This window comes from Colobus angolensis, unplaced genomic scaffold, assembly GCF_000951035.1.
Source record: "Colobus angolensis palliatus isolate OR3802 unplaced genomic scaffold, Cang.pa_1.0 Scaffold303, whole genome shotgun sequence".
Classification (NCBI taxonomy): domain Eukaryota; kingdom Metazoa; phylum Chordata; class Mammalia; order Primates; family Cercopithecidae; genus Colobus; species Colobus angolensis.
The window spans coordinates 220,787-232,073 of NW_012116300.1; the positions used below are offsets into that span (position 1 = coordinate 220,787).

Here is an 11,287-nt window from a genome sequence, read left to right on the forward strand (position 1 = left end):
TAGCCAGGATGGTCTCGATCTCCTGACCTCGTGATCCGCCCGTCTCGGCCTCCCAAAGTGCTGGGATTACAGGCTTGAGCCACCACGCCTGGCTTTTTTGTTTTTTTGAGATGGAGTCTCACTGTCACGCAGGCTGGAGTGCAGTGGCACAATCTCAGTTCACTGCAGTCTCTGCCTCCTGGGTTCACTGGGTTCAAGTGATTCTCCTGCCTCAGCCTCTGAGCAGCCGGGACCACAGGTGCTCGCCATCATGCCTGACTAAATGTTTTTTTTTAGTAGAGATGGGGTTTTACCATGTTGGCTAGGCTGATCTTGAACTCCTGGCCTCAAGTGATCCGCTTGCCTTGGCCTCCCAAATGCTGAGATTACAGGCATGGGCCACTGTGCTTGGCCCCTAGAATTAGTCTTTTCTGATGAGCATCTGGTGCTACCTGGCTGGGCCTTGTCTGGCCAATGTCATTGACACCATTTGAGCCCCTGGGGCTGCTGGTGCACCTGTTCCCCAGGTGCTGGGGGCTGGCTTGGCTCTTAGCGTGTCTCTCTCCTCAGGATACTGGTATCGGGATGACACAGGAAGAGCTGGTGTCCAACCTGGGGACTATCGCCAGATCGGGATCAAAGGTAAGCGTGGGCCCCCCACACGGCCTCCCCTTTCCCCTCAGGGTGCAAGGATCCCTCCAGTAGGGGTGGCCCTGGGTGCTAGATTAAGTAACAACATTGTTAGTTGCATGCCATGCAGTGGGCATTGTGGGAACACCTCATGACATGACAGCCATCCCTCAGTATCTGGGGGTTGGGGTTGGTTCCAGGATCCCCTTTGCATACCAAAGTCTGCAGATGCTCCAGTCCTGGATTAAAGTGGTGCCATATTTTGTAGACATATCTTTCTGTATGCTTTAAATGATCTCTAGATTACTTATAATACCTGATACAACGTAAATGCTATATATAGATATAACATAGTTTTGTTTTTTATACTACTTTTTATCATTGTGTTATTTTTTATTTTTTTCTGAGTATTTTCGATCCTTGGCTGGTTGAATCTGCATATGTGGAACCTGTGGAGATGAGGACCGACTGTATTGGCTCACTGCAACCTCTGCCTCCCAGTTCAAGCAATTCTCCTGCCTCAGCCTCCCAAGTAGCTGGGATTACAGGCGCGTGCCACCACGCCTGCCCAGTATTTTGTATCTTCAGTAGAGACAGGGTTTCACCATGTTGGCCAGGCTGATCTTGAACTCCTGACCTCGTGATCCACCCATCTTGGCCTCCCAAAGTGCTGGGGTTAACAGGCGTGAGCCACCGCGCCCGACCTAGTGTTCTCATTTTATACATGAGGAGATTGAAGTAAGTGCTTTGCCCATAGCTGGAAAAGGGTGAGAGCTGGAGCTTCCCAGGCTGTTGGTCTGAGTCCAAATGTGTTGTTCTGCCTCACGACACTTTTCTGCAAAGTCGATTGCCTGAGTCTCGTGGGCTTGATGCAGAGAGGGTCAGAGGAATCAGTCTCCTCTCACACAGTGCCATGCATGAGAACAGGTTTGGGATGCGATGTCTGTGGGTTTGATGGTTCTGGTCAGAACCGCTCTGTGGGTCTGGGCGTGGTGACATGCGTCTGAAGTCACACCTACTCAGGAGGCTGAGGCTGGAGGATCGCCTGGGCCCAGGAGTTCAAGGTTGCAGTGAGCTATGATTGCACCACTGTGATCCAGCTTGGGCGACAGAGCAAGATCCTGACTCTGAAAAAGAAAGAGAGAAAGGGGGAAAGGAAGGAAAGGGAAACTGCTTTGTAGGGACAAGTCAGCCCTTAGGTCTAGGGTGTCGTTTGGCTGCTGGTGTGACTTTGCAGTCTGCAAAGGGAAGACAGGTGTGGGCGGTCAGGGTTTCCTCAACAGTGTCTGTGCCAAACTAGGACAAAGGTGGGTGGCCTTGGGTCACCCCGGTGCCCTCCTTACTGGCTGAGTGCTTTTCTGCCTAGTTGTTGTTAGCCTGAGTGCCGCCCATGTGGCACTTGGTACCAACTACTTGAAAATAGAGCAATTGTTGATCCAAAGTAATTCACAGAAATTTCTACATTTATTTATTTATTCATTTATTCGTTGATCCGCTTATTCATTCAGAGACAGGGTCTCACTCTGTTGCCTAGTCCGGAGTTCAGTGGTGCAATCACAGCTCACTGCAACCTTGAACTCCTGGGCTCAAGCAATCCTCCCGCCTCAGCCTCCTGAGTAGCTGGGACTGCAGGCATGTGCCGCTATACCCAGCTAATTTTGTATTTTTTTTGTAGAGGCAGGGGTCTTGCTTTGTTGCCCAGGCTGGTCTCAGACTCCTGGCCTCAAGCAATCCTCCTGCCTCAGCTTTCCAGAATGCTATGATTACAGGCTTGAGCCGCTGCATTCAGCCAGAAATTTCTACTTTAAGAAAACCACCTGGCCAGGTGCTTTGGCTCATGCCTGTAATCCTAGAACTTTGGGAGGCCGAGTTGGGTGGATCACCTGAGGTCAGGAGTTCAAGACCAGTCTGGCTAACATGGTGAAACCCTGTTTCTACTAAAAATACAAAAAATTAGATGGGCATGGTGGGAGCTGTAATCTCAGCTACTCGGGAAGCTGAGGCAGGAGAACCACTTGATCCTGGGAGGCGGAGGTTGCGGTGAGCCGAGATCGCGCCATTGCTCTCCAGCCTGGGTGAGAGAGCAAGACTCCATCTCAAAAACAAAAACGAAAACAAACACCACCCCCTAAAAAAAAAAACCTACCATAACTGACTTTATCTGCCACGTTACGTTTTTTGTTGTGTTTCTCTCAAGGTTGGTCTGCTGTCCTGTGTGGCGGCCACCAGCTGCATGTGGCAGTTTAAATGTAAATGCATTAAAATTAAATAAAAGGGGGCATCGAGCTCCTCAGCTGTATAGGCCACATTCCAGGTGCTCGGCAGGCTGTCCAGGTGCACCTGGCAGATGCAGAACGTTCCCATCATCGGAGAAAGTTCCATCAGACAGCATGGGCCAGGGCAGTGGGCGTGTGCATTTTACTTGATTTTTGGCCTTAGGATCTTTGGCAATGTTATAGTAGAAAAATTAAGTGCTGTGCGGTGCTTACAGACGCATGTGCATGATTTCCACGGTTTTCCTACAAAGTATAGTCTCCAGGAGACTTGAATCTGGAAGCCAGTTTGGAGGCTCTCCTCACTCCTGGCCTTCCTGTGGAAGGAGCTTATTCAAGGGAAGGAGCTTATTCAGGCTGCTCTTCCTCCACTCCAGCTGTGACCTGCAGGCCTCCACCTGTCTGGGACAGGCAGGACTACGGGCTTTGGGAATCACATGGAATATACACTTGTCCCACTGCTGCCAGCTGGTTGTCCTAGGGCCAGTGTGTCACGTCTCTGTGACGTAGCTCTTCATGTGTAGAATGGGGTGGACAAGTACTCGGTGTGGCCGTTTTAAGGATGAAGATTCAGGTCTTAGCGGTGCTGGCAGAACAGCCGCGGTGTCGTGAGTGTCTGCTCTCTGGAGGGGAGTCTGCCTCCCTAACTGGCCTCTGCCCCGCAGGCCTTCCTGGACACGCTGCAGAACCAGGCTGAGGCCAGCAGCAAGATCATCGGCCAGTTTGGAGTGGGTTTCTACTCCGCTTTCATGGTGGCCGACAGAGTGGAGGTCTATTCCCGCTCGGCAGCCCCGGGGAGCCCGGGTTACCGGTGGCTTTCAGATGGGTGAGTGACGGATGTCGCCTGACAGGCAGCTCAAAGCTGAGCTGGAGCCCTTTGCATGGAGTTTGGAAAGGGTTGGGCTCAGAAAACGCACACAGGCATTTTCTGGGCTTTTTTTTTTTTTTTTGGCCATGGAGTCTCGCTCTGTTTCCCAGGCTGGAGTTCAGTGGCGCAGTCTCTGCTCACTGCAAGCTCCGCCTCCCGGGTTCCTGCCTCAGCCTCCTGAGTAGCTGGGATTACAGGCATGCGCCACCACGCCCAGCTAATTTTGTATTATTAGTAGAGACGGGGTTTCTCCATGTTGGTTAGGCTGGTCTTAAACCTCCGACCTCAGGTGATCCGCCTGCCTCGGCCTCCCAAAGTGATGGGATTACAGGCGTGATCCACCGTACCTGGCCACAAAATGCACACAGGCATTTTCTAGGCTTTTTATGTAAAATCTGACTCTCCCACTTTGGGGAGTCAGTGACTTTTGTGGCTCCAAGTGACCCATGGCACCTGTCTGGTCCCATGTGCTTGGTCACCACCACTGTGCTTGGGAAGGCAGGCCTGGCCCACACTGAGCTCCTTCCTCAGTGGCTGGACTGCAGGACTGGCCTCTCGCCCGGTGGCCCCTCTGCAGCCTCCTGTGTCCAACCTTCTGCACGAGCTCATTCTGCTTCCTGCCGGCCCTGGCAGTTCCTGGCTTTGCCTCCCCAGCCCACCTCTGCCTCTGTAGGGTGAGGAGCCTGCTGGGGGCTTTTTTTTTTTCTTTTGGGACAGAGTTTTACTCTTGTTGCCCAGGCTGGTGTGCAATGGCACAATCTTGGTTCACTGCAACCTCCGCCTCCCAGGTTCAAGCAATTCTCCTGCCTCAGCCACCACCCCCAGCTCCGGGGGCTTTTTAGTGGGTGAGCCGCTTCCAGCCAGCCGAGGTGTCCTCCTTCCATGGTGCCATTTCTGTTCCACAGTGTGTGCTGTGTGCTCAGCTTGACTCCCCACTCTCCCAAAACTAACTTTCCTGTTTAATTCCATGAGAGCAGGGCTCAGAGTAAACTTGGGTCAAGGCATCAACACGACCCTGCCGGGGGGTTCCCTGCTCCTGTGCTTCTGAGATGGTTTTCTGTTCTTCTTAGGGGGCGCCTGGCCCCCGGCCTTTGTTTCTGCCCCTGGGCAGCCGGCAGCTGATTTGGAGCTGGGCCAGGCTCCCACAGTGCCCCAGGGCTGCTTTCGGGGTAAGCCCAGGGGCTTTTTCCAAGCCCAGGGTAGGTGGAGGACCCCCGGCCCACCACCCAAGGGAACCAGAACTCTGCCGCCCGCCACAGGGTCATCATTCCTGATGGGCATCTGATGGCCTGAGTGGTGCCCTGGGGTCAGAAATGGGGCATTTGAGGTGTGTTGTGTGTTGGTTTGGGCTCTGCCTGTGAAACCCTAGGGAACTGCTGGAGTCCTCTGCAGGGTGTGGCCCAGTGTCTCATCCTCCTGGCTTTTCCTTTCCTTACCTGCCTTAGCTCTGGAGTGTTTGAAATCGCCGAAGCTTCAGGAGTTAGAACCGGGACAAAAATCATCATCCACCTGAAATCCGACTGCAGGGAGTTTGCCAGTGAGGCCCGGGTGCGAGGTGAGCGGGAGCTTTGGCCCAGGCTCACTCCAGGATCCATGTGTGGCCTGGAGGCCACCAGGTCAGCAGGCATTTTCCTGGGTTCTGCCTGCATGAAGGTTGTACAGGATGAGCCACGAAGGACCGAGCTGCTGTAGAACTGGGAGGGGCTGCCCGCCAGGGCTGTGTAGCACTGAGCTCCTGCTGGTCCTGTGTGCTGGGACTGGGAGGAAGCCAGCTTGGCTGAGGCAGGCCTCATTCTCCTTCCTCTGCGTGGCCCTGGCCTTTAGCGCACCTGGGGGTTCGACGCAGTCCTGTCCCCCCAGGAGTCAGCCCAGAAACCCATGTTCCAGCCACGAGCTGGCATTGCAGTCTCGCAGCCACCGGGGCCTCCACAGATCTGGTTCTCACTCGGGCTCTGCTGCTGCCCCCGTGAGACTGGCGGGAGGACAGGTGTCCCCATGTGCCCCATTTCTGTACCTGTGAAGTGGGCACAGCATGGAGGACCCTTCCCAGCAGGCTGGCGCTCACCCTGGAGCTGCTGCAAAGCTTGCGTTTCCACCAGCATTGTAGATGCAGTGTGGTTTTTCTTCTGTCCCTTCCAGATGTGGTAGCGAAGTACAGCAACTTCGTCAGCTTCCCCTTGTACCTGAACGGAAGGCGGAAGAACACCTTGCAGGTGGGCCCCGAGCTCCTCCACAGGCTGCTCAGCCATGGAGACGAAGCTGTACATTTCAGGGCAGCGGGGAAGAGAGGAGCCCGGGGCTTGCGGCCCAGAGTCACAGGGCGAGCTGCTCTGTGGAGATGAGTCCTGGGTGTGGGGTTGAGGCAGGGCCCAGCTCCACCACAGCCCACCCCTGTGTACCGGGCAGCCGGGGTCAGGAGTCAGCGTTCACTGAGGCGTGCCGCCCACCCCAGCTGGGCCACCACGTTAGTGTGCAGCCTTGGTGTTCATTGCAGCCACAGGGCTATGCAGTCACCCCACATCAATTCCAGAACATCCCATCACCCCAAAAAGCAGCCCTTTCCCCACCACCCCTCCCCAAGCCACTGCAGCCACGGTCTCCTTTCTGTCCGTTGGGCTGCCTGTTGCAGACATTTCTTCTGGATGGAGTCATGCGTCTGCTGTCCTGACTGACTCCCCTCCTCGCGGTTCAGCTGTGGTGCAGCGTGGGTCATCCTCGCTCTCACAGCCCTCACCGTATTCGTCAGCTCGCCCCTGCTGGGCAGCGTTGTCCTCTCCCACAGGCCCCCTCAGGGCCCGACCGGTCCATCTGACATGTCGTCCTGAGGTGCCCCAGAGCCTTGTGGGTCTCACCTGCACTTCCCGGCACAGCCCACCGGTGGGGCTGGAGAGGGGTCTACACCTGAGACCACCGCCCGTCTGTCCCAGGAGCCTGTCTAGGGACAGGCGCTGCACTGGCTCAGGCCTGCACGGTGGTGGGGAAGACGTGCTTGGTAAGCACGACGCCCTCCCCGCCGATCTCTGTTTCCAGGCCATCTGGATGATGGACCCCAAGGACATCAGCGAGTGGCAACATGAGGAGTTCTACCGCTACATCGCGCAGGCTTACGACAAGCCCCGCTACACCCTGCACTATAAGACGGACGCGCCGCTCAACATCCGCAGCCTCTTCTACGTGCCGGATACGGTGAGCTGCTGCGGCAGGCCCACGGCCCTCAGGGGGACTCTGTTTTGTCCCCCTGTGACATCAGCTCTGCAGATATCACATGATTAACGTGGCCACGTGAGGGCATAAAAAACAGGTAGTGCTGGGTGTGGTGGCTCACATCTGTCATCCCAGCACTTTGGGAGGCTGAGGAGGGTGGATCACCCGAGCCCAGGAGTTGCAGATCAGCCTGGCCAACACAGTGAGACCTCATCGCCGAAAAAAAAGAAAGAGCAGATGCCTCTGGGTGGGTGACCACAGATATTTCCTCTCTCAGGGGTCACACATGGCGAGGGAAGGATGGATGGGCATCTCAGTGCAGGCTGGGGTGGGGGCTTGTGGACTGGGGCCTGCCTGGGGAGGGCCCTCAGAGCCTGCATCACCTGCTGTGGATCAGTGGATGCTGTCCTCCCAGGCGCTCTGGGAAGGGCCTGTGGTCTGCCGCTCTTTGTGCTTCCTCAACACCCTCCAACTCCCCTGCTTTCCTTTACCACACTGAAGTGCCCACAAATCCTGCCGTAAGGAGACCTGCTGGGGGCTGAGAGCCAGCCTGTCCCGCCCCAGCCTTTCCTGTCCTTGTCTGCCTGGAACTCTCATAATGTCCCGCACAGTTGGCATCCGTCTTGGAAAGAGCCGCCCAGGTGTGGCCTCCAGGGGCTTGTTAGAGTCTCAGGCCCCACCCAGGGCTCCTGCGTGGGAGCCCACATTTTAACAAGCTCTCCCCACATTTTAACAAGGTCCCCCTGCATTTTAACCAGATCCCTCGGGTGTTAACCAGACTCCCTGGATTTTAACCAGGTCCCCCACATTTTAACCAGGTCCCCTCACATTTGAACTAGATACCCCCGCATTTTAACCGGATCCCCTGTGATGAGGTGTGGGTCCCGGTTCCGGAAGTGCCAGCGTGGAGCAGGTGCTGGCAGACGGGTTCCGTGAGGGCCAGACAGGAGCTGGGCCAGACAGGAGCTGACCCCGGCTTTTCGGACCCGGTCTCTGTCGTAGCCACTAACCCTGCCGGGTGAGGAAGCAGCACCGCCCGTGCTGTCCCCCGAGCACACAGGGCTGGGTCCCGTGAGCTGCGGAGACACTGAAATTTGAATTTCATCTTCATGTCTCATGAGATCCTCCTTTCCGAAATCTGTTCTCAACTGTTTGAAAGTGTGAAAACGACTCTTAGGCTACACAGAGGTAGGCCGTGAGCTGGATTTGGCTGGAGGGCTTCTTGCTGACCCCTGACCTGTAGCAAGGTTTGGCTGTGTTCACGGTGTTCAGGGGTATGTGCAGGGTTCACTTTCTTGTGTCCTCCTTAGGGGGTGGACGGGGGAGGGCAGCAGCTGCCAGAGAAGGCCTTCGGCCCCTGCAGAGCCACGGTGTGGGGCACTGTGGGGCCCCTGCACTGGGCTTCAACTCAGAGCAGATGCCGAGGGAGGGTGAGGGGGGCAGTGGGCGCTGGATTCATCGCGTCTGCCCCCTGCCTCCCAGCCAGGACCTGCCTGGGGAGGGTCAGTGCCACATGATGGCGTGTTCTCTTCACACCCAGAAACCGTCCATGTTTGACGTGAGCCGGGAGCTGGGCTCCAGCGTTGCACTGTACAGCCGCAAAGTCCTCATCCAGACCAAGGCCACGGACATTCTGCCCAAGTGGCTGCGCTTCATCCGAGGTACGCTGCCCAGAGTCCGTGAGTGGTGGCCCTGTGGCCGGGTGTCGCCCGCTGCATCTGTGAGGGGCCTGGCTGATTCCGTTCTCAGCAGCCATCTGCAGTGAGAGCACCGCCATGGGCCTGTACCACCGTGGGCCTGCATCGCTGTGGGCCTGCACTGCCCGTGGGCCTGCAAGTCAGCCACGTTTACACATCCCGGGAGCTGCCCTGCCTCCCTGTGTGAATGGCTGATCTTGGGGGAGCACTGGGGTGTTCACTTTGAGGTCTTTCCATGTGTAGGGATACTGTGTGAGTTTCAGGTTTATATGTGACTTGTGTTACATTTGAGTGAGATTATAGTTTAAGAAAGACTTCAGTATTTAAGCCTTGGTACACAGAGGTGCAAAGCATCCCTGATGAAGTTTTTTTTTTTTTTTTGAGACGGAGTCTTGTTCTGTCGCCCAGGCTGGAGTGCAGTGGCCGGATCTTGGCTCACTGCAAGCTCCGCCTCCCGGGTTCACGCCATTCTCCTGCCTCAGCCTCCCAAGTAGCTGGGACTACAGGCACCCGCCACCTCGCCCAGCTAGTTTTTTGTATTTTTTAGTAGAGACGGGGTTTCACCGTGTTCGCCAGGATGGTCTTGATCTCCTGACCTCGTGATCCGCCCGTCTCGGCCTCCCAACGTGCTGGGATTACAGGCTTGAGCCACCATGCCCGGCCCCAGCCATGATTTTTAACATAAAGCCCAGGCTGTGGTTGTCCCAGTGTATCCCGAGGCTGGCCAGCCCACCCGCAGCCCAGGTCACTGTTCTGGGAGGTGGCAGGACGTCGAGGAAGCTCCGCCAGTGCCGCCTCTCTGCTTCCCTCTTAGCACACGTTTTGGGTTGAAGGCCAGGCCTGGAGACAAAGGGCAGGTTCATGGGGAATGTTGGGTGGTGTGGAGGGCCGCAGCCCCGGAGAAGCTGACCGCCGTGTCTCCCAGGTGTGGTGGACAGTGAGGACATTCCCCTGAACCTCAGCCGGGAGCTGCTGCAGGAGAGCACGCTCATCAGGTGAGCCTCGGGCCGCGGGAAGAGGACCGTGCCGGGGACAAGGCCCCTACCCGCTCCTTTGCCCCTAGAGGGCCCTAGCCGTGGCCCATGGAGCTGAGAGCAGAGGTGGATGGGGAAGCCTGGCCTGCACATGGGGGCCCTCAGGAGCCTTCCAGGTGCTGGCCTGGCTTCTGAGGTCTGTGGTCCAGAAGAACGTGGGGACAGCTGGTCATGGCTGAGGCTGGAGTCTGGATAGGGGGAGGGGCTGCAGAGCCAGACCTTCCCACCTGTGCCCCAGGGTTGTGACTGCAGCAGGCCAGCCCTGTGTGGAGGGGACTCCAGTACACTAGCTCCGGGTTCTCCATCAGTAGCTATGACTTCCCCATCCTGGCCCCAGGCTCACCAAATAGTCTTTGTTCAAAACCTCGCTTACTGGCTGTTTTTCCGCTAATGCAAGTAATATTTCCTCACTAGAGCACATTGAAGCCACCTGTGCTCTCGCCTCAAGATGACCGCTGTTGACGGTTTAGGGTTGGGTAGCCACATAGGGCAGGTTTCAGAGGGAGCCTGTGGGGGGAGGATTCAGCTGGAATTAGGAGCCCTGAAGGTCTCTCAAGAGCCCCCCATGTGCAGCACGCCATGGAACGGGCCTTGTCGGAGCCCCCCAGGCGCCTGCAGTGCGTTCCTCCACCGGTTTCTCTCCAGTGTTGCAATGCAAGCGGCTTCTCGGGTAAAGGATGAGGCTGGGTAGTTGGTGTGTGTTTGGACTGCACTGTGGGGATGGCGAGAGGCCCATAGCGAGAGGCAGTGGTCCTCGGAGATTCTGTCCTGTGCCATGGGCAGGAGCAGGTCTGGGGAGATGGTGGACAGTGTGGCTTCCTGCCCGGCGGGTCCATGCCCCGCCCTGCACAGGTCACATGGCCTGCCGGTGATGTCCTCCTACCTCACTTCAGAGGCAGAAAGAGCCACGGAGATTTTTTTCTGTTTTCAACCAAGCAAGCTGCAGTAATGGTTTTATTGGTTGACGGATAGGGTCTTGCTGTATTGCCCAGGCTGGAATGCAGTGGTGTGATCACAGCTCATTGTAGCCTCAACCTCTCGGGCTCAAGCAATCCTCCCACCTCAGCCTCCCAAGTAGCTGGGACTACAGGTGTGAGCTACCATGCCTGGCTAATTTTTTTGTATTTTTTGTAGAGTTGGGATCTTACTGTGTTGCCCAGGCTGGGCTCAAGCAATCCTTTGGCCTCCGCCTCCCAAAGTGCTGGGGTTCCAGGCGTGAGCCGCTGCACCCGGCCACTTAGAGTTTTTGTTTTTGTTTTTCACACAACTGAATGCATATTGCTTACACTCCGTTTCCTTTTTTCTACCTAGTTTATTTGCAGCACTTCCCATGTCGTTTTTTGGAAGCACTTTTTAGTTGCTACATCACGGGCTATCATAGGGACATACTGTAGTTTACCGACCCCGTCCCTGGGGGCTGCAGAGCTGGGCCGTCTCAGCGTTTCTGTTGTTATGACACTGCAGGGTACATGTTTATCTTTGTTCTGAAATCTTTTTTTTTTTGTTTTTTTGAGACGAAGTTTTGCTCTGTCACCCAGGCTGGAGTGCGGTGGCGCGATCTCGGCTCACTGCAAGCTCCGCCTCCCGGGTTTACGCCATTCT

The 11,287-nt window shown here is 56.2% G+C and overlaps 1 protein-coding gene across 2 annotated transcripts in view; it reads left to right on the forward strand.

Moving 5' to 3' along the window:
• Positions 1 to 11,287, forward strand: part of TRAP1 (TNF receptor-associated protein 1) — a 38,990-nt gene that overhangs the window by 14,193 nt on the left and 13,510 nt on the right. For both annotated transcript variants that reach the window (XM_011950180.1, XM_011950181.1), the window contains exons 4-10: positions 550 to 621; positions 3,548 to 3,708; positions 5,196 to 5,305; positions 5,890 to 5,963; positions 6,781 to 6,936; positions 8,495 to 8,615; positions 9,577 to 9,646. In XM_011950180.1, coding sequence (XP_011805570.1) covers positions 550 to 621; positions 3,548 to 3,708; positions 5,196 to 5,305; positions 5,890 to 5,963; positions 6,781 to 6,936; positions 8,495 to 8,615; positions 9,577 to 9,646 — 764 coding nt within the window. The remainder of the gene's footprint in view (positions 1 to 549; positions 622 to 3,547; positions 3,709 to 5,195; positions 5,306 to 5,889; positions 5,964 to 6,780; positions 6,937 to 8,494; positions 8,616 to 9,576; positions 9,647 to 11,287) is intronic.